This window comes from Littorina saxatilis, linkage group LG17 (assembly GCF_037325665.1).
Source record: "Littorina saxatilis isolate snail1 linkage group LG17, US_GU_Lsax_2.0, whole genome shotgun sequence".
Taxonomy (NCBI): Eukaryota; Metazoa; Mollusca; class Gastropoda; order Littorinimorpha; family Littorinidae; genus Littorina; species Littorina saxatilis.
In genome coordinates, this window is record NC_090261.1 from 2,299,284 (window position 1) to 2,322,522 (window position 23,239).

At 41.6% G+C, this 23,239-nt stretch overlaps 2 protein-coding genes across 6 annotated transcripts in view; one reads left to right on the forward strand and one right to left on the reverse strand.

Annotated features, from left to right (window-relative positions):
• Nucleotides 1-1,428: 1,428 nt before the first annotated feature.
• Nucleotides 1,429-16,498, forward strand: LOC138953770 (calmodulin-beta-like). Its single transcript, XM_070325679.1, has 5 exons — nucleotides 1,429-1,570; nucleotides 3,198-3,222; nucleotides 9,008-9,148; nucleotides 10,017-10,259; nucleotides 14,179-16,498. The coding sequence occupies exons 1-5, from the start codon at nucleotides 1,568-1,570 to the stop codon at nucleotides 14,208-14,210; spliced, it is 444 nt and encodes a 147-aa protein (XP_070181780.1). The 5' UTR covers nucleotides 1,429-1,567; the 3' UTR covers nucleotides 14,211-16,498.
• A 1,494-nt stretch (nucleotides 16,499-17,992) lies between these two features.
• LOC138953768 (uncharacterized) overlaps nucleotides 17,993-23,239 on the reverse strand; it is a 29,041-nt gene continuing 23,794 nt past the window's right edge. For all 5 annotated transcript variants that reach the window (XM_070325678.1, XM_070325676.1, XM_070325675.1 and 2 more), the window contains 4 exons: nucleotides 21,648-22,268; nucleotides 21,238-21,304; nucleotides 20,468-20,579; nucleotides 17,993-19,926 (listed from right to left, as the gene is read on the reverse strand). In XM_070325678.1, the coding sequence (XP_070181779.1) occupies nucleotides 19,551-19,926; nucleotides 20,468-20,579; nucleotides 21,238-21,304; nucleotides 21,648-21,947 (855 nt within the window). In that variant the 5' untranslated portion in view covers nucleotides 21,948-22,268 and the 3' untranslated portion in view covers nucleotides 17,993-19,550. The remainder of the gene's footprint in view (nucleotides 19,927-20,467; nucleotides 20,580-21,237; nucleotides 21,305-21,647; nucleotides 22,269-23,239) is intronic.

Consider the following 23,239-nt stretch of genomic DNA (forward strand, 5'->3'; position numbering starts at 1 on the left):
CTGTCGTTTGAAGTAGCCTACTTCTTTATAAAGATTCATTTACATTCTACTTCTGACCAAGGCATGTTTGGTACCTACTGAATCCTTGTTGCGTGTAGTTTTACGTGGGACGTTGCCCAAAGTTGTATTCTTGAGGAGCATAAAATAAAACGTGTTACAAAGTTATCTCAAAACTCTGCAGTGACTGCTCGTGCAGCAGGTCAGCTGATTATAGCACGCAGCCTCCACAGACAGCTCCCGAGCCAGACCATACAATGACTCGCCGCTCCTGCGGCTCGTCAATAAAGCATCAGTGTTTCATAACGCAAGAATGTATGTATAGCCTACAACGTGTATATAGTCCTGTGAATAGTTTTTCTGCCTTTTTATTTTTTTTTATTTTTTACTGTCATGCTTATCTTTTGTAATTGTTTTACGTTTGTATATGTATTTAAGATTAGAATAGTCCCTCTCTGGGCGAGTGCTGGTTGAAAAGAAGCTAGTTTATATTGCTTATGCCACAACCCTCGTAAAATAAAATTTGATTTGATTTGATTTGATTTGATTTGATCTCTCTCTCTCTATGCCGCCTCAAGTTGGTTTTGGTAATGCAAAGAAATGGCATCTCCGGTGCAAGGGAAGTAACACCACTTTGATACTCTATATTGTTACTGTCCGAGTTACTTCCACTATAAGGATCCCTTTATTATTCTATTTTGAACACAAATCCTGAGGCCAAAATTAATATTATTTCTTGTTTTTGTAGAGAGTAGAAGCCACATTTTTTTCGTATTTTTTAATCAATATATATATATATATTTTTTTTTAAAGAGATAATAGAGTTAGTTTACAAAAGTGTTTGTTTTTATGCAACCCGATCGACCGACCGACCGAGGGACGGCCGCTCAACGCAGGCTTGTACGCATTATGTATGTGAGGAAACGAAAGACAGAAGGAAACGAGAAAAAAAATAAGATAAACACTAAACAGAGAGGCTGAGAGAGAGAGAGTTGCTTATTGACAACCCTAGTCAGTAACTCAGAATCACTGACCGCGCCGGGCTTGGGGTTAAAAACTTGAAATATTTTCCACACCTGTCAGGTAACTGGAACAGCCTAAAAAACATCATCAACTGTGTAATTTGCGACACACCAGAACCTCCCTCTCCCCCCTCCTCCCCCACCCGGCCCACAAGCACTAAAAGTCGCCGTGATTTTCACCTGCAGATATTTCAATCAAACCCGAACCGGTTTCTTCACTTGAACCCTATTTGCACGACAATGCAAGCTATTTTCATTCTAAGTTTTCCCACCGATTTCCAACCCCGGCTGTTGACTCATTTGAACCTTATCACATCTACAAAATATGGACGTTGTGAGACCCGAACAAGACGGGTAAATATAGTTGAGCGCAGCGAAAAAGCACGGCAGTTTAGCCTGAAATAGCGAGACACAACACACGAATTGTGCGAATTGGTTGTGCGAATAAGGGTGGTGACGTCACAAGGCGTGTCACGGACGAGTGGCAGGTAGAGTGAGGGCGGTTAGCGGAAGCGACGAGTGGCAGGTTGCGATTTCCTACAAACATCATGGTGAGTTTTTTCAGTCCTTCTCGCACCCGTTCGTCTGCTTGACTGTCTGTCCTACCTCTCACTGTCCTATCCGCCATAATGTGTAGTGTGTACGATGTTGGGCAAGTGCGCTGTGATGGTTTGTGTAGTGCGACGACAAGGAATGTCTGGTGTAGATGTGTTGTCGCCTGACTTACACACATACACACCTTTCAGGTGCTTACCCTCAGGTGCTTACCCTCCTACAATCATGGCTGACTACTGACTAGCGCTTCCCGAGCGTGTCATCTTGCTTTCATTCCCACCCCTAGTCCAATAGCTTACAGACTGAGCGGGATGTTGTTGCTGTAAGTGTAAGGACAGATGTTGGATGTAGAGTCAGAGAATGAGAGATGAGTATGACAGAGGTTGCATGGAATGTTGTCACACCTGTGTGTGTTCAGAGAGGCAGTGTTGGCTATACTGTTCAGTTACTAGGTTAGACTACCACTGGAGAGGAAACATCATCAAGTATTTAGTGACACAGCCGGTCTATCGGTAAATCATTGCAGGACTAGTAGCACTATCACTGTGTCAGTTTGAAAGATCAAGTGTTGTTGACTGCAGCTACCTAGGAGGTCTAGTTGCTGATTAAACCCCTCAAGCCACAGTGACAGGCATAAGGAGCACTGACTTCATTGTTGATTCATGGGGTGTAGTGCTGTGGTGAAAAATCAATACAGTGGAACCCCCCTTTAAAGACCATCTTTTCTCAGACTTTTTGTTCACACCTCTTAATTTAACCCCTTTTCAGACTCCATCCTCCTATTCAAGAGGTGATTTTCTCAGACTTTTTGTTCACAACCTCTTAATTTAACCCCCTTTCAGACTCCATCCTCCTATTCAAGAGGTGATTTTCTCAGACTTGTGGAGGTCTTTAAAGCAGGGTTCTACTGTACATCTGAGCCCTTGGGTTGAACACAATTACCTCAAAATATCAGCTGGGGTAAACCATTGGATTTTAATACTCTGCTTTGATTTCTTTTGTGGCATAAATCTTGATAGCAACACTGTACAAATTCTTTCTTTTATAAATAGGTTTAGACATACTGTACATTGAATTTAAGGTCAAGAAATAAACATATGACTTTTAGATCTTTTTCAAAACTAAAATTGATGTACATGTATACATGTATATGATCGTTAACCGGTCACTTGCAAATCTCTAAATCATGAAGAGCATCTACATAAATATAGATCATGTATGTTGGTGGATGCTTCAGTCTGAAAATGTCCACACAAGTGTCTTAAATATATATATATATATATATATATATATATATAAATAAATATACAGCCCAGGCAAAAATTATTCAGTGATTGGTTGAATAGTATTAGTAATTGCTCGAATTTAGGTTCACTGGTTTGGCAACTCATTCATCCTAAAGTTATTTTTAGATGTTGCTATCACTTTTGTCATGTCTGATTTTGTTTGGATGGAGCGAGGTCTCTTGATCATTGCTACAATTTTGTCCTAGGATTTTTCTATCTCCTGCATTTTCATATTTTGTGCATACATGTCTTTGATGTATTATTGAGCTGCCAGTACATTTCAGTAATGTTTGACAACTTCAGTCTTTTAATTATCATAATTTCTGACATTTTTCAGGCAAGACAACCCTACAAAAAGGAAGGTATGTATTATCAGAATAGTGTCAAATGCTATACATACATGTACATGTAGCTAAGCTGATATTACTAAGTCAACAAACACTTTTTTTTGGGGGGGGGGGGGGGGTGATAACCCTGTGAAAGTAAAACACAGATTTTCAGGTCATTTAACTTCTTTAAAATTTATATGAGTGGGAAAAAAATGATCCAAATGTTGAAAGTGTTTAGCTACAAGCTCTTCGTTTGGGATGCCATTTGACGTCTGAACTTGTTTCCAATCGTCAAAAGACTGACCATTTTTCATGGCAGGGGGAAAGGACCAAGCCCAGGGACAGCCTTAACCTTCTCCCCCCCCTTTTTTTTTTTACATTTGCAACAAGTGCCCACCCTTGCTTACAAGCTGGGTGTGTGGGATGACATCAACATCATGAATTTGTAAAAAAAAAAAAAAAAAAAAAAAAAGGTGAACTCTACAATATGCAGGACATTTTTGTTGTTGAAAAAGATGATGCCACATCATGCGATCTGTAGAGTAAAAGTGATCTCAGAACTTTGAAAATCCACCGATAAACAAATTCCGAAAATAACTGGGGTTTGTTTGGGTTGTGAAAGAGTGAATATATTCTTTCTTTTAAAGGCTGACATAGTCCTATTTAATTAGTTTAATTACTTCCAGGGCTTTTCCCATCGTTGCGGGGATGTATAAATTAAGCTTCCTGCAAAGTTTTAGGTTTGAAGTCCTTACCAATTACGAGAAATAATTAATTTTTTATTGCATTGTTTAGCAACAGTTCTCCAGGACTTGGGCTATTTTTAGACCGTTGACGTCACTTCGTGACGTTTCGTAAACCAAAGATGGCGTTTGAGACTGTTCTGTTTACATTCGACACTATCAACACCACTTTGCAATACTGAAATAATTACACCCCCGGTATAGGGGTGTGTATAGGATTCGGTCGATGTGTTTGTTTGTTTGTTTGTTTGTGTTCGCATATAGATCTCAAGAATGAACGGACCGATCGTCACCAAACTTGGTGAACAGGTTCTATACATTCCTGAGACGGTCCTTACAAAAATTGGGACCAGTCAAACACACGGTTAGGGAGTTATTGGTGGATTAAAATTATACAAGGACTTATAGAGGGACATATTAATGGTCAAAGGGAAATAACCATTCTCACTGCCACCAACCGAGAAGGTTATTTCCCTTTGACGGGGGTGTTTTTTTCCTACCTCGGAGGAATTTCTTGTTTTTTCTGTGTTCGAAAGCTACAGCCAATCGTTATTATATCCCCTTAGGTACAGTTTTATAACATTATTGGCACATGTAAACAATATGAATTAATTAATGAACGCTACGAGTATGGCAGCCTTTAATGTGTCAAACAATTCACAGGCCAGTCACTAGCGAGGGGTGTGTCTGAAACTTGGACAAAGAGCATATACAGTCGACTCCGGATATTACGTCACCCCTCGGGGGATGTTTTTGAGCGACGTTATACGCGGTGACGCTGTATCCGGTTCATCGGTTATAACGTCACTTTTACGCGCGGGTGATGTTATATCCGGAGTCCAAGAGTTATGTCCCTTTCTAAAGTACTGACTGTTTTAATAAAACTGTGCAGAAATGGAAAGTGCAACATTAGTGTTGTTTAAAAATTCACAACAACATATTGTTGTAAGTTTTAAACTAACTTATTACAATAATCTTTAATTCACTTCCTCATATATAGAATTGTGGACTATTCTCTTCTTTGCGTATTTCCAAAACCTGGCTAGACCATGAATACAAAATTGTATACAAAAAATTGTCCCCGAAATTCGGCAATCGTATCAACGTACAGTATTGTAGGCTACATGCTGATTCTGAGACAGGTTGCTAGTGTTGGAGTGTCAAGCTCCGTCTGGTTCCATCGACAATCTCAGTCTTTAATTATAGTGTCCGACGTTATTAGCTTTAAGGACACACACACATACACATTGACACACACATGGCTGTCGTTCATTCATATTCTGCTAGATCTTGACCTGTCCTTGATGTCCGAAGAAATAAAAACAAGTCGCGTAAGGCGAAAATACAATATTTAGTCAAGTAGCTGTCGAACTCACAGAATGAAACTGAACGCAATGCCATTTTACTCGTAGCATCGTCAGGCCACCGCTCATGGCAAAGGCAGTGAAATTGACAAGAAGAGCGGGGTAGTAGTTGCGCTAAGAAGGATAGCACGCTTTTCTGTACCTCTCTTTGTTTTAACTTTCTGAGCGTGTTTTTAATCCAAACATATCATATATGTTTTTGGAATCAGGAACCGACAAGGAATAAGATGAAAGTGTTTTTAAATTGATTTGGACAATTTAATTTTGATAATAATTTTTATATATTTAATTTTCAGAGCTTGTCTTTAATCCGAATATAACATATTTATATGTTTTTGGAATCAGCAAATGATGGAGAATAAGATAAACGTAAATTTGGATCGTTTTATAAATTTTTATTTTTTTTTACAATTTTCAGATTTTTAATGACCAAAGTCATTAATTAATTTTTAAGCCACCAAGCTGAAATGCAATACCGAAGTCCGGGCTTCGTCGAAGATTACTTGACCAAAATTTCAACCAATTTGGTTGAAAAATGAGGGCGTGACAGTGCCGCCTCAACTTTCACGAAAAGCCGGATATGACGTCATGAAAGACATTTATCAAAAAAATGAAAAAAACGTTCGGGGATTTCATACCCAGGAACTCTCATGTCAAATTTCATAAAGATCGGTCCAGTAGTTTAGTCTGAATCGCTCTACACACACACACACACACGCACACACGCACACACGCACATACACCACGACCCTCGTTTCGATTCCCCCTCGATGTTAAAATATTTAGTCAAAACTTGACTAAATATAATGACGAGAACTTCATGGGTCCTTATACGTAATTACTGTCTATTTGACTTATATTATTATTAACGAAGACGTTTCTCGTCAACAGCAAAGTGGCTTGCCCACCTTTACGCAAAATCGTTCTGGTAGTAACAACTTTGGGTTCATAGTTACCCCCTGTCCCCCATCCACCGTCTCCGGCCACATCTAGTGAGCGGGACTTTATACTCGTTAGACTACTACTGTATTATTATTATCATTATAAAGTCACTTGATATAACGTCCATGGCTTTCCAAGTAGAGTCATAAAAGTGCTTTAAGAGTGCAGTATCACTTTTCTCAATTTGTCGGTTCACTGCACTTAGTGTTTACCTTTACAATTTAGCCTGAGCGACCTACTCAGCCTGTCGACAACGCCCAGTTGAAAGTGAAGCTCAGCCTCCTCGTCGTGGGCAGTTTTAGTCAGTATACTACGGACCAAAAAACAAACAAACGTCGTAGTCTGTTCTCATCCTCTCGACCTTCTCCTACCGTCATTTCAATAATCGAGTTTTTTTTAATAATAATTATGCGTGATTGAAGGACAGAAGTAGACAGATCCATTCGCACGCGCTCGCGCAGGAGTAACCATGTATGCTCGATATGAAACTTTTTTTATTTTTTATTTTTATTAAAAACCAAGACAGGAACTCACAACACGAATGAAATGCAACATTTTTCTTTTAATTAAAAACCTAGAACACTGAGGAACCTAAGTAAGGAACTCACAAAGCGAAATGAAATGAAACATTTTTCATTACTGACTAAAAACATAGAACAGGAACTCACAAAACGAAATGAAATAAAACATTTTTCTTTTGATTAAAAACATAGAACAGGAACTCACAAAACGCATGCAGCAAAAATGATTATGCCTTGAACCTAGTTTTCCTTGGGCCTCTAACAACGGGAAAACGGAAAAACTTGAATACCGTTAACACACAAAACTTGTGACACGTGTAGGGTAAATGAACATGCCTTGACAGTCGTTCACCATGCAAACTGCTGCATATGGGGATTGATATGACGTTATAACCGACATGGATGAGTGACGTTATAACTGGGTGACGTTATATCCGGTGACGTTATATCCGAGGTTAAAATAGTCTTGGAAAGAAGGAATTGAGCCGGGACCGGTGTTTGGGTGACGATATAACGGGGTGACGTTATATCCGGCGACGTTATAAACGAAGTAGACTGTATATATATGATTGTTTGCCTCACTAAAAGAAAGGGCATTCACTCTTTCACAACCCATACAAACCCCACAGAGTTATATCCGAACATCGTCTATTGGTGGAAAGATGTGATACGTCTATTGGTGGAAAGATGTGATACGTCTATTGGTGGAAAGATGTGATACGTCTATTGGTGGAAAGATGTGATACGTCTATTGGTGGAAAGATGTGATACAGTAGATTCCTCTTTTAAGACCTCCAAACAGCTGAAACAATCAGGTCTTAGAATGGGGCTACATTTACAGATGTTATGAGGCCAAAAAAAAAATAGGTGTGGTTACGGTAACATAGCCCCAAAAAATAGGGTAGGAAGGTAGGCAATCACTTTTTTTTTAAAACTTTTTTTTTCTAATGTGTACAAATTAAACCTACTTGACAGGGAAATAAGTGTGCGACTCGGGCGCTTTCGCTTTCATTGCGTTTTCTGCACTCGTTTTCTTGTGTGTGTTTTTGTTTTGTTTTGACAAATGTAATAAAAAGTTATAGGGTCGGCCCCTAAAAATAGGGTAGGTCGGGTTACCGTAACCACTCCTATTTTTTTTTTAAGCCTGAACAGAAAATGTGAAAAATCAAGGTCTTAAAAAGGAGGGAGTCTTAAAAAGGAGGGAGTCTTAGAATGGGGCTACATTTACAGATGTTATGAACAGAAAATGTGAAAAATCAAGGTCTTAAAAGGGGGTTGCACTGTAACTGGTGTGTGATATTGTAGAGTGTTAATGTTGCACTGTAACTGGTGTGTGATATTGTAGAGTGTTAATGTTGCACTGTAACTGGTGTGTGATATTGTAGAGTGTTAATGTTGCACTGTAACTGGTGTGTGATATTGTAGAGTGTTAATGTTGCACTGTAACTGGTGTGTGATATTGTAGAGTGTTAATGTTGCACTGTAACTGGTGTGTGATATTGTAGAGTGTTAATGTTGCACTGTAACTGGTGTGTGATATTGTAGAGTGTTAATGTTGCACTGTAACTGGTGTGTGATATTGTAGAGTGTTAATGTTGCACTGTAACTGGTGTGTGATATTGTAGAGTGTTAATGTTGCACTGTAACTGGTGTGTGATATTGTAGAGTGTTAATGTTGCACTGTAACTGGTGTGTGATATTGTAGAGTGTTAATGTTGCACTGTAACTGGTGTGTGATATTGTAGAGTGTTAAGGTTACACTGTAACTGGTGTGTGATATTGTAGAGTGTTAATGTTGCACTGTAACTGGTGTGTGATATTGTAGAGTGTTAATGTTGCACTGTAACTGGTGTGTGATATTGTAGAGTGTTAATGTTGCACTGTAACTGGTGTGTGATATTGTAGAGTGTTAATGTTGCACTGTAACTGGTGTGTGATATTGTAGAGTGTTAATGTTGCACTGTAACTGGTGTGTGATATTGTAGAGTGTTAATGTTGCACTGTAACTGGTGTGTGATATTGTAGAGTGTTAATGTTGCACTGTAACTGGTGTGTGATATTGTAGAGTGTTAATGTTGCACTGTAACTGGTGTGTGATATTGTAGAGTGTTAATGTTGCACTGTAACTGGTGTGTGATATTGTAGAGTGTTAATGTTGCACTGTAACTGGTGTGTGATATTGTAGAGTGTTAATGTTGCACTGTAACTGGTGTGTGATATTGTAGAGTGTTAATGTTGCGCTGTGCAGAGCTGCAGGAGGCGTTCACCATGCACTGCTCTCCAGACAACACCATCGCCACCAACAAGCTGGGCATCGTCATCCGCTCCATCGGGCGGGCTCCCACCGAGTCACAGCTCAAAACTCTCATCACAGAGTTTGAAAACAGAGGTCAGTCATTGCTCTCATCAGTCACGTATCATGTCTGGTACAGTCCAACCTCCCATTTCAGACCTCCACAAATGTGAGAAAAACAAAAGGAGGGAGTCCTAAAATGGAGGTGAATTTACAGAGGCTATGAAGAGAATGTCTGAGAAAAGGGTCTTGAAAGGAAGAGTTAAGTGGAGGGTCTTGAAGGGGGTTCCACTGTACATACTATCATGTATCCATTGAACATTGGATTTCCCTCTTTGAGGCATGTGATGTCGGAGTCCTACTCATATTTAGGCAGCTAGCTGAGACTACAAAAGAGTGCATATTTGTGTGATCTGTGTAAAATGTCATATTTTGGTCAAAAGCACAAATAACGTTTATTATTTGAGGCTTGGCTCAGTCTCTGTGTACAATTTGTGCGTGCCTGTGTATGTGGTGTGAGAAGGAATTTTTGTTACTTTCAGACTTCCAGTGAAAAGTTACTTTTCTATTGTTTCTGTGCAAAATATTTTTCTTGGCATCACAATAACTGTTGTATGTGATTGTCTGTGGTCCGAAACTGTAGGTAAATCTGGATTTCTGATGTGCGGTTACACTTTTCATATTCTGATAATTTTGTGTGTTATGAGTAGCTGTGTGGATGTGTTGTGAATAGCTGTTTCTATGTGTGATTCTATTTTATGGCTCCCTCGACATTACGAATACGACCCAGTTTCCTCTGACGGATAATTCCTCCTTCTATTTCTTAGTATTTCTTACCTCTACATTATGTCACGCTCTCTGTAACAACATACAACCGACCATCAGTGGACTTATAACAACGACTTAATAATAACTTTTCCCCATACAAGTAAATGCAAGTTCTTCCACTGTTGTTTCGTCACAGGCAAGAGGTCGCTGACTCTGCAAGAAGTGGACGCCATAGTGTCAAAGTACGAGTTTGCGCCTGAGACATCTGAGAACCTGCGTGAAGCTTTCCGCATCTTCGACAAGGAGGGCAACGGGATGATCAACGCATCCGAGCTGCGACACATCCTGACCAACCTGGGGGAGAAGCTGTCGGAGGAGGAGGTGGATGAGATGATCCGTGAGGCCGACATCACAGGGGACGGTCAAGTTAATTACAACGGTCAGTACTAGATCACAATGCCGACATCACAGGGGACGGTCAAGTTAATTACAACGGTCAGTACTAGATCACAAAGCCGACATCACAGGGGACGGTCAAGTTAATTACAACGGTCAGTACTAGATCACAAAGCCGACATCACAGGGGACGGTCAAGTTAATTACAACGGTCAGTACTAGATCACAAAGCCGACATCACAGGGGACGGTCAAGTTAATTACAACGGTCAGTACTATTGGCCCTCGTGGTGCAGTGGTTAGCGCATCGGACTGCGGGCCGGGAGATCGTGGTTCGAATCCCATAAGGGGTGCGTGGGTTTTTCGAGCTTCGGTCGTCTCCTACCCAGAGTGGAAGTGCTAAAGTTCCAATGGCAGGCATGCTACTTTTCCGGGAATTGCCTGAAATCCGGTAAAGCCGTTTTCAAAATCCGGTAAAGTCAAATTTATTCTGGGGAAGTTGAAAAATTTCCGCAAAAACGATCCGTGTGAATATTGCGCAATGCGACCGGGCGCCGGTCTCAATGAAGCCAGCGCACGCGCGTTGCCCGTCTTTGGTCTTGCCGTTCTGAATCTAGAACGTTCCCAATCTAGTTCTGCGGATGTAGGCCGTCGTTTTTGGCGAAATGTTTCGCCCAGATATTGTAGAGAGAAATTCGCCGGGACCATTTGATTCTGGCGTGAAGAACAAATGGAGTGGGCTTGGCTTGAAAACACCTTCCCGCCGGAAAAAAAGAAGGCTGACACGAAGAAGAACGAATTCTTTGACTTGTGAGTGACTACTCTTCCTTGCATTTGTTTTTTTGCAGTAACCTTTTTCAATGCTTTTGTGGCTTCTAAACCCTTTTCATGTGTACCTCCAAACTGGTGAAAACACCACTACTGTAGTACAGTGCACTGGTGAATACATACTAGTCTACAGTAGTGTTGTTTTCGCCAGTTTGGAGGTGTGTTGAATGGTGGTGGGGGGAGGCTAAAATGGGATTTTTAACAAGATCACAACACTATTACAGCCCTGAAAATTATGCCCAGAATGCACCAGATTGCACAGATTTTAACCGTTTTTTGAAAAATTGTCCAGGGGGGCATGCCCCTGGACCCCCCTAGTTGGGTCGCCTCCTACGCAGGCTCGGGCTTGTGGCTTTGCCACTGCACGCTTCTTTCAGGTAAAACCATTTTTGGCCTGTAGCATGCCTGAATGGGAAGGCTGGGATCACACACCCGAGTGTCATTCACTTCACAAATGCGATTGACTCAGAAAGCGCGAAAATAAAAAAACTTGTCTCGATTCTTGTGACCCTTCCTGCTCAGGGCTCTCATGGTGACCTTGGTCCCAGTGTTCTTGTTCCAGCCATCCCTGAATATTCTGCTGCCAGCCTGGGATGCTCCGGGGGGGTCGATGGAGGGACACAGTGGCGGTCTGCTCTCTGAGGAGACGCTCACTCAGTCTGGCTCCGCGACTCAACAGTCAGTGTCGTAAGTAGAGGACTTAGTAGGGAGTGGTGCCTGTGTCCCTGGCCAGGAACAGGACCACACTGAACACCATCGAAGTGACTCAGCAGCAGTGCAGTGTCATCTTCCGAGGGTAGCCTACCGCAGCGGCCTGACATCCTTCCCTGGAGTGTCTGTAAAATTAGTGAGGGTGCCCAGGTGTCTGACCAACACTGGGGGCTCATTGATTCGACAAAGTCTGGCGGCGGAACGAAGTTCAGGGGTGGATGTTGCAGTGAGTGCTGAGACGGGGCGGCGTGGGAGCAAACTGGGAGAAGGAACAAGCGTCGGGACAAGCAAAAAGAGAATGAAACAAACACAATAAAATAAATACAAAAAAAAATACAAAAAAAAAAGAGAGAGAGAGAGAGAAGAGTAGAAAAAAAACCACAAAAAACGGTCAGTACTTGATCACAAAGCTGACATCACAGGGGACGGTCAAGTTAATAACAACGGTCAGTACTTGATCACAAAGCTGACATCACAGGGGACGGTCAAGTTAATAACAACGGTCAATACTTGATCACAAAGCTGAAATCACAGGGGACGGTCAAGTTAATTACAACGGTCAATACTTGATCACAAAGCTGAAATCACAGGGGACGGTCAAGTTAATTACAACGGTCAATACTTGATCACAATGCTGACATCACAGGGGACGGTCAAGTTAATAACAACGGTCAGTACTTGATCACAAAGCTGAAATCACAGGGGACGGTCAAGTTAATTACAACGGTCAATACTTGATCACAAAGCCCACATCACAGGGGGCGGTCAAGTTAATTACAACGGTCAGTACTTGATCACAAAGCTGACATCACAGGGGACGGTCAAGTTAATTACAACGGTCAGTACTTGATCACAAAGCCGACATCACAGGGGACGGTCAAGTTAATTATAACGGTCAGTACTTGATCACAAAGCCGACATCACAGGGGACGGTCAAGTTAATTACAACGGTCAATACTTGATCACAAAGCTGAAATCACAGGGGACGGTCAAGTTAATTACAACGGTCAGTACTTGATCACAAAGCTGACATCACAGGGGACGGTCAAGTTAATTACAACAGTCAGTACTCGATCACAACAACGTTGACTGAACAAACCATCATGTCTTTTCTGGACCCTATCTTCCATAGTAAATTCTCTTACATCATAAGCGAAACGAGGTTTGAAAAGATGGCAAATTGGAAAAATTGCACAACATGAAAATTATTTCCTTCATTTGTGTAACCGAGTGCCGAAACACTACAATCACCTTTGGAGGCCAAGTGCAATCAAACAGGATTGAAAATGTTAGGGCTAATTTCTTAGCCCTATAAAAACTGTTATGCAAACCCGAAGGTTTCCATGACCATACAGACAATCGGAAACCACCAGACCCCATCACAAACAGAGTTCCACAATCCACCGGTGTTGACTTAAAGGCCAACAACTCGGGTGCAGAGTCTGCTGTGAAAGGAGCGGTAGCCTCCCCTGTCACATTTGATTCATTACCTTACAGAGTCAGGGAGCATTTCATGCATATCACTGCATGGACATCTTAATTCCAGTATATTGAATGCCACTTACTGACTTTTGTCTTCTTTAGGTCAGTTTCGGCCAAGAAAATTCTAAGAGGGTTTCTTTGGGTTTAAAAGTCTGAACTTGTCAACCTGGTAGTGAATATCAGTGGACTTTTGCACACAAAAAAAGTAAATAAATACATTAAAAATATAAGTTACCCCTCAAAAACAACCGCAGAAAAGATTGCTAACGTTCACGGTATAAATAATCCTTTCAGGTGGTTTGGGAGGTTTTGATGGGTTGCTCCCCTTTACTTTAGAATATGTATTTGTGGATGAGCAGTATGTAAACTACATGTGCAGGGCTTTTCACTGATGTGTGGTGTTGAAAGGGGATGTCAAGACTATTGATGAAATTTGACCCCATTGAATGAAACTGTTGTCACAGGTCTTTCCCTGTACTTTGGCGCTCTGCTTCTCTGTAAGCACTACAGTCTAAGTAATGGGGAACTCGGAAGAATGATCTGACAAGGGCAAATATATCATTAGTTTGAAAAGGGATTAATTTGTTGTGTGGCCTTTCTCGATGAACTTGGTTTATTTTTGTTATCTGTTTGTTATTTGTTTTTCTGTTGTCTCACAGTTTTGTGTTTGTTATTTGTTTTTCTGTTGTCTCACAGTTTTGTGTTTGTTATTTGTTTTTCTGTTGTCTCACAGTTTTGTGTTTGTTATTTGTTTTTCTGTTGTCTCACAGTTTTGTGTTTGTTATTTGTTTTTCTGTTGTCTCACAGTTTTGTGTTTGTTATTTGTTTTTCTGTTGTCTCACAGTTTTGTGTTTGTTATTTGTTTTTCTGTTGTCTCACAGTTTTGTGTTTGTTATTTGTTTTTCTATTGACTCACACTTTGGTGTTTGTTGTCTGTTTCAGATTTTGTGAAAGTGATGGAGAACGGCTTGTAATGTGAAACAGTGTACGAGTGAGAGACAATACCACCAGCTTACAGCAACACACTTTTCTTCACAGCGTAACCATCCAGTTCATTCTACACACGCTGTGCGGCTTGTTACACAGCACTTCACCCAGCTTTCTTCATGCTCATCGTCACAAATATCTATTGCATGCCTGGCACGTTTGTCATCTCGTGTCCAAGTTTAGGGCTGACATGCGTCACAGGATAAGCCAGTTGGTGTAAATAACTTAATGATGTGCTTATTGGCAAGAGTTAAAGGGTATAGAGTAGTTAGCTGCAGAAACATTATTAAATTTTGTCAAGTCAGGGGAAAATCAAAGTAGAGGGGAAGGGAGATAATCCACCAAATGTGTTAGGTGTTACTCAACACTAATTGTGAGGAAAACATTTTATGGCTTTTAATGTTAATAACAGTAGTGTTTTCTCACGTGTGGGCTATAGAGTCGGCTGAAATTGTGATTGATGCACATAGTGATCAGTAGTACCCACTGAGAAGGTCTTTCAGAAACTACCAACACACGCTGCAGACAGTTTCTGGTTCTGTATCTGCAGTATGATTTTTATCACAGATTACACCTGAACAATGTTCAGGGCTGGTATTTTTGTTTAATACATTTCCTTCTGCTGTTGTTTTTAGGCAGCTGTTGGGAAAAAAAACATGCATAAATTATATAACAAGGAATTGAAAAGGATGGATTTTCAGTATTTTGTGTTTTATTTTCTACAAGATTTTGCATATTCATGTTAAATGCTGAATGCTTGCATTCTGTATACGCTGGGTTTGTAAGAAGAACATTGTGTTGTACTCCAGTTAACAGGGCAGTCTGAATCAGTGAATGACCCGTAATGAAAGTGTATCATAGGTTTGCAAACAATTGTCGGTAGGACAGCTTTTGTCTCATGCGGCTACTTCTGTTATGTGCCATTTTAACCTAGGCCTCTGTTTCAATCCCTTGAGATCCCCCGAGATGGATTGAAATAAAACATCCAGGAAGTCAGATATAAGTTCAGATTGACTAAGAGTGTTACCCTAGAACCTAGATAAGTGCAGCATTAAAACATGCTGGTTTTCAATGTTGATAACAACAGTGAAAGTCTGATAAGCTATGGGTATGGGTTGTGCTGCGCAGATCCAGAAGGAAATTATGATTATTAATCTTTTACATTCCAGTAGGTGTTGTCTCCCCCTCCCATCTTTCACCTGTTTTTTTTTTCTTTTTTTTTTTCTAAATGATGCCCACTCCCCCCACCTATCCATCTCAGGAACTTGGTGGCATAATTTTGTTCCTACCCCCAAACTTTCACTGTTTTTTTTAAGGCAGTTTCCGTGGGCAAAGTTTTGTTTAAATTTTGTGTTTCTTGTTTCGTTGTGCTTGTTTGACGCTGAAAGTGTTACCAGATGGGTACTGCCTGTTTCTCGTATGTCTGATGAAGATGGGTCACATAGATATATTGGTTGTGGAGGAAAGTTCTTTTGATGTAGGATTGAAGGGAGAAGTGTTTTCACCTCACTGATGTATTATCGTTAAATAATTTATTTTACATCGCAGAAACGGTATGAGAGTGTTAACGCTGGCATTCTTTGTTGATTCATATACTTTGTACTTAATCATTTGTTGTATTAAAAGTTCCCACGCAGGATATCATGAATTTCTGAATTGAAAATTGATTTCCTGATACATTTGCTGAATCATCCAGCACAGGAAAATGTCAGAAGAAGCTGACTATATTAGAGCGAGCAGGACTCTCAAGTCAATTGTCTGATTTTGATAAATGTGAGTTCCCATCACAGTGTTTACCATTCACAAGTTCAGTCAATGATGTGTGCTTTGAGGCTGTACCTCTCTTTGAAATCATTGTTTTACCATACTTTATAAACAGTATCTGTCTGATTATGGTTCTGCAGTCTGGTTGAAGCTTAAACTGTAAGGTGTGGGTTCACAAACACATAGTTAAACAATAACGGCCATAGTTTACGTAAATATTAACTTCACATGTCTTTTTCATGTGATAATATTGTGATGAAAAGATAGGTTTGAAAAGTGAAACAATCACATGATAGTTCAGTTCTGGTGTTATACTTGAGTGGGTCGTTTTCTTTTGTTGGTTGTTGTTTATTCCACAATTAAGTTTTGAGAACAAACTAGGTGTAGTGTATGTGTTCGTAAGCTTCTGGGAAGTATAAGCGAACGCAAAGCAAAAAGGGGCATGAATGAAGCATATGCCATGTTTTGTACTTAATATGTATGTATAACCAGTAATAAATGATTATTGCAATGTGATGTGTACTGTGTTTGTCCGTTCACTAAAACACACATACATACACTGACACAGAACGTTGGTGCAAAAAATAGACTGGTGGTTGAATTTTATACACATGTAAAAACTAAAAGATGTATTATATTTTGTAATATACATGTACAGCCATGTAATTGTATTTGTCATAGTTCAACAAAAAACGAACCCTATTTTCACTATTACAACACTTCAAAAAATACATTGAACACCAAAAAGTGTATGATGTCGCTATCAAACCAACAGTTAATCCACTTTTAGGAAATATTTTACTCTTGTACTTTGTTTTCACTGTTCCCTTATGTCAGAACGGAAATGCAAAGATTGATAGCAGTTCAGACGGGCGCAGTGGCGTGGTGGTAAGACGTCGGCCTCCTAATCGGGAGGTCGTGAGTTCGAATCCCGGTCGCTGCCGCCTGGTGGGTTAAGAGTGGAGATTTTTCCGATCTCCCAGGTCAACTTATGTGCAGACCTGCTTGTGACTTAACCCCCTTCGTGTGTACACGCAAGCACAAGACCAAGTGCGCACGGAAAAGATCCTGTAATCCATGTCAGAGTTCGGTGGGTTATAGAAACACAAAAATACCCAGCATGCCTCCCCCGAAATCGGCGTATGGCTGCCTGAATGGCGGGGTAAAAACGGTCATACACGTAAAAATCCACTCGTGCTAAAAACATAAGTGAACGTGGGAGTCTAAGCCCATGAACGAAGAAGAAGAAGAAGAAGATAGCAGTTCATAACAAAGAAAACATGTTTGATATATAAATGCATCATATTACATAATTATAAGCGCAACAAATACCAATACAGATTTTTAGTAAAATGGTGCGGTTATGTAATAGCTGCCATTAAATGCAGATAGTGCCAGTGTACCCATGGATTTATTTGTGGACATGAACATCTCTCTCTCTCTCTCTCTTTGTCACACACACACACACACACACACACACACACACACACACACACTACACACACCCACACACACAAACACACTCTGATTCCTGCAGGCAGGGTGCTTTCCCTTGTTGTTCCCTTCGTGTGGACAAATACACATCTTACAAGGGAAATCAATGGTAGAACTCCAAAAGAATCTAGGTTTGGAATGTATTCACTGTGAAGACAATACACAACGACAGTGACAGGTGCGTGCTTTAGAAACATACAGGGTGTGTGAGACAGGTGCGTGCTTTAGAAAAATACAATGACAGGTGCGTGCTTTAGAAAAATACAATGACAGGTGCGTGCTTTAGAAAAATACAGGGTGTGTGAGACAGGTGCGTGCTTTAGAAAAATACAGGGTGTGTGAGACAGGTGCGTGCTTTAGAAAAATACAATGACAGGTGCGTGCTTTAGAAAAATACAGGGTGTGTGAGAGAGACGAGGGAATCTTTGATTCCAGGAACTCAAAGCCAGTGACAGGTGCGTGCTTTAGAAAAATACAGGGTGTGTGAGAGAGACGAGGGAATCTTTGATTCCAGGAACTCAAAGCCAGTGACAGGTGCGTGCTTTAGAAAAATACAGGGTGTGTGAGAGAGACGAGGGAATCTTTGATTCCAGGAACTCAAAGCCAGTGACAGGTGCGTGCTTTAGAAAAATACAGGGTGTGTGAGAGAGACGAGGGAATCTTTGATTCCAGGAACTCAAAGCCAGTGACAGGTGCGTGCTTTAGAAAAATACAGGGTGTGTGAGAGAGACGAGGGAATCTTTGATTCCAGGAACTCAAAGCCAGTGACAGGTGCGTGCTTTAGAAAAATACAGGGTGTGTGAGAGAGACGAGGGAATCTTTGATTCCAGGAACTCAAAGCCAGTGACAGGTGCGTGCTTTAGAAAAATACAGGGTGTGTGAGAGAGACGAGGGAATCTTTGATTCCAGGAACTCAAAGCCAGTGACAGGTGCGTGCTTTAGAAAAATACAGGGTGTGTGAGAGAGACGAGGGAATCTTTGATTCCAGGAACTCAAAGCCAGTGACAGGTGCGTGCTTTAGAAAAATACAGGGTGTGTGAGAGAGACGAGGGAATCTTTGATTCCAGGAACTCAAAGCCAGTGACAGGTGCGTGCTTTAGAAAAATACAGGGTGTGTGAGAGAGACGAGGGAATCTTTGATTCCAGGAACTCAACAGCCATTGACAGGTGCGTGCTTTAGAAAAATACAGGGTGTGTGAGAGAGACGAGGGAATCTTTGATTCCAGGAACTCAAAGCCAGTGACAGGTGCGTGCTTTAGAAAAATACAGGGTGTGTGAGAGAGACGAGGGAATCTTTGATTCCAGGAACTCAAAGCCAGTGACAGGTGCGTGCTTTAGAAAAATACAGGGTGTGTGAGAGAGACGAGGGAATCTTTGATTCCAGGAACTCAAAGCCAGTGACAGGTGCGTGCTTTAGAAAAATACAGGGTGTGTGAGAGAGACGAGGGAATCTTTGATTCCAGGAACTCAACAGAACCTAAATCATGACGGTCACTTCACAGGTGTAGCAATCCCTATGAAACGGAATGCCTGAAGCACAACAATCACCTTTGGAGGCGATGCTATTCAAAAAGGATTGAGAGTTTAGAACTAATTTCTTAGCCCTGCAAAAACTGATATAGGTACGCAAAGGTTCCCAAGAACGGACACAGCAGCAGCCAGACCCCGTCACAAACACAACTCTACAATTGACAGGTGATACAGCAGTCTCCCTCTCACACTTACTTTCAAGCTGTCTCTTTCATGCACCTTTGTTAATTTTGTTAATGACTCTCCCAAGGACTTGAAGGAGAAACAACAGAATGCTCAAAGACGATCGCAAGCCGCTACCCAAGAAAGTACCATTCCACTCAAACACAGGTCTGAAGCCGTCCCTTTAGCTTCTCTGTCAGCCAGACATGCCAGTAAATGTTTAAATGTATGTTCCCTGGGAACACAGAAGAAGAAAAATGTCCGTTCCTCTGAGAGCACTGTGAAGAAGTTTGCCCTGTTTGTTTCTTCTGAGTGATCAAACGTGAAGTTAAGCAGAGACGCCAGCAAGTATAAAATGTAGTAACTGTCCACTTGCTTCATATGACAGATTCTCTGTCGAGCGGTGCAAGTGCTTGGGTTTCCAACTCCACCGTGTCATCCTCCTCTATGTCGTGCAGTTCTCTGTCCTGCTTGCCGCCCTCCTCTTGCACAAAGTGTTGACACTCATCCGCAGCGAGTCCCCCTCCCACCGCCTGGGACCCCCCACCCTTGCCAGACTTCCCCCTCTTCCTCCTAACGGTGATGCGGCGGAAGTAAGGTCCCAGGATGAAAAAGCCCAGACCGCTGCCCAGGATGATGGCCACAAATATGCGGAGGTCGTAGGTCATAGCGAAGAGCATCTGCACATAACCCACAGCTGCGTTCAACGCGTGCATCACAGACCGAAAGCTGCGCACGCAGATACGCTTCCACCTGTAGAGACAAACGGAACAGTGTTACAGAATTACAGGTCCTAGCATATAACCACGTCATGTCCCAAATAGACACTAGTTCTGGGGACAGGAAAACCAAGTTAGCACAGCATAGCAATTCGAGGGCATCACAGAGCTAGAGATCAAACTGGATTAACAAACATTGCAGAGGCACTATTATGACAAGTCTGTGATAGAAGTTTCACTAAGCATTAACAGTTCATGAGAAAATCCGCCGAGGGACTAGATTAAAAATCACATGCTACAGTCCAATTGAAAACCACATCCTTATTGGAGTGCGTGCCTGGAGTTGTACATGTTGGTCAATGAAGAATGTTGATCTTTGCACAAGCCGTCCTCATTAGCGTAAAACCAAAGAGTGCTCAACACACACTGATCAGATATGAATGCAATGTGTTTTTGTTTTAATACTTTTGCAGTACCTTCATGAGTTTTTGACATGGCAGGCTTTAATCACATCTACCACCATCAACAGGTATGAAGATGCCCCCCCCTCCACACACGAAGACAGACCCACTCACTGTGGCATAGTGCAGATGGAGCGTGGGGTGTTATCCCAGGTGGACAGCCAGTGTCTCAGCAGCTCATAAGCAGCAGCCAAAGCGGCCGCAGCCAACATAGCCAGGGCCAGCTCTGTGGAAACATACACATTTCACACATTTATACATATTTTATGACATCTTGAGTGCCTCATTCTTTAATCTATGTATACGGTTTTTTAAAGAACGACAATTGGGGGATTAATGTCTGGAGAAAAAAAAAGTATATAGGACAGGATGCAGGGGCACTTTGCAAATGTTCTTTTTTTTCAAGGAGAGACAAAACAACAACAATCCTTTTAAATACTCAAATTCAACAGCATCTTGGGGGAAAGCCCACCGCATTGCCAGCCCCTGTACACCTTCCTCATTGTGGAAACCCCTCCCTCTCACTGATCATCGTGTACGCAATCTTCTGCTCTCATGCCCCGCTACAGTGTAAGTATCACTTTCGGTCCACTTGTACGAACATTTGCCTGCATACATACTCAATCCTCTCAGCATAGCCCAGTGCACCATGACACTGCCCTGACAGCGAAACAATGTGAGAAGATGAAAGATGTATAGAAGAAGCAGAGTCGATCCAACACTTGTCCAGATCACTAAACATGGAATTTACTCAGATCACTAAACATGAAATGATCTCGGATCACTAAACATGAAATGATCTCAGATCACTAAACACATGAAACGATCTCAGATAACTAAACACATGAAATGATCTCTAATCACTAAACATGAAGTGAACTGACCGAGAATTGTGGCTGTGGTCCAGTGCTGGAAGAGGACTGGAACATCTGTCACCCATTTGAACACCGGCTGCAAACAAACAAGTTGCCGGTCACTGAATCACACCACACTCTGTCGTTTACATAGCATGGTAGGCTGATAGCATTGATTTGTTCTTGTCGTAATAGAAATGTCGCTAGCGGTGGCACATTTAGGGCAGTTGAACTCGGTAATGTATCACTTTATCATTGACACAAACCATATCATTTACCGTTGCTCTGATGAAGATTTGAAGTGTACGAAACTTATTTACTTACTGCAAATACCTACGTAAGCTCAACAATCCATTCCTTTACTTGTTTATTCAATTTACATTTGTGGCGTTTCTATCTCACCAAATATGTCAAAAACAAGATAAGAACATTGGCCTGACCTGAGCATGCCCCATCCCGTGGTGGCCCATGGTGCCATGATCGTGTCCTGAGGAGGCGTCAAGATGATTGCCATGGTGACCGCCAATGTCATTGGCACCGCTGGGGTCAAGGCTGCTGTCATGCATGCCGTGGTGATTACCATGGTGACCACTAAGGTCATTGGCAACGTGGGGGTCAGGGGTGATGTCGTGCATATCGTGGGAAGGATGATGATGGTGGGGTGTGTGATCGTTGGAGCTCATTGCATGGTGGCGGTGGTGGTCGTGAGAATTCATGCGGTGGGTGGTACCAGTCAACATGGTTTGTATCCGTGGTGTGTGCCTTGCTTTGGCTCTGGCGCTGTGCACGTGCTGATGGTGACGTGTGTTGACAGTGCTGCTATAGGCACACGTGCTTTGTGCTAGGATGGTGAGTGTGGTGACCACGGCCAAGGCGGATCTAGATGGGACGGATCTGTGTGGAAGCGGCTGTCACACTACCAGAACAAGAGTGTTCATCACCATGCTGTAATATCTCAGAGAATGGCAGAGCTAGATGGGCGTTCACTCAACGATCGTCTTCATTAACAATGACACCATGATGATATACGTCTCTTCATCACTTGTTCCTTCTCCTCTCACCTGAAATTGACAAATAAAGCCTGACATCAGTGAGGTGACTGCTACTTTGTTATACATGTAATCGATTTATCAATGATATTAATGACTTGACGCAAATTTGTTTCAAGTGTAAGCTGATCTTGGTTTGATTCATGTTCCGAGTATAGCAAAAATGCAAAAAACGTTCACTTGGCACCACAAAAGAATCTTAGCTCATATGAACAATTCGGCTTGGAAATCACGTTTCAGTAAGTATTACGGAAAGATAGGAAAGTAAATAAGAAGAAGAAAAAGGAGAGAAAAAACTCCCGACGGACGTACTGATTCAACACTATGAGTAAGGAAGTGACGAACCACTGATAGGCATGGTGCCAGGAAGTGACGAACCACTGATAGGCATGGTGCCAGGAAGTGACGAACCACTGATAGGCATGGTGCCAGGAAGGAAAATGTTGCCACAGATCAATATGCATGAGTGAAAACAGTTCCGTATTTTTTTCATATCCGGAGTATAGACCTAGATTTCTAGCATAATGTTGGTCTAATACATACGTGTAGTTCCAAGTAAAAGCCACAAAGGTTATCTCATAATATAAGACAACTGAATGAAAGAGAGAAAGAAGTAATAAATTCCGTTCCTTCGCCCTTCGTATATATGGTTAATCTGGCGCATTCATAGCCACGAGGATCACAGCGTATCAGAATGACACAGCAAATATCACAGACACGTGAGAATGATACGATAACATGGGTAGACTGGAGGGGGGTGGGTGTGGTTCCCAGAAGATACAACAGAATAATCCGGAGAGAGTGACGCAGGAAGGCCAGCACAACCGTGGAACGAACAGTGTGATGTTTTCCAAAAACGCAAATTAAAGTTGTAAAAGAATCATAAAAGAACTTTCTCAATGATCGTCTGCTCCTAGTTCACAAATTAGCGTGTTATAATTATACTTTCAATAGCGAGTGCAAAATGCAGTAAGATCAGTTGA

Coding starts and splice junctions, on each gene's coding strand:
- LOC138953770 (XM_070325679.1), top strand. Junction 3,223..9,007: donor ACAACCCTACAAAAAGGAAG/GTATGTATTATC, acceptor TGCGCTGTGCAG/AGCTGCAGGAGGCGTTCACC. Junction 9,149..10,016: donor CACAGAGTTTGAAAACAGAG/GTCAGTCATTGC, acceptor GTTTCGTCACAG/GCAAGAGGTCGCTGACTCTG.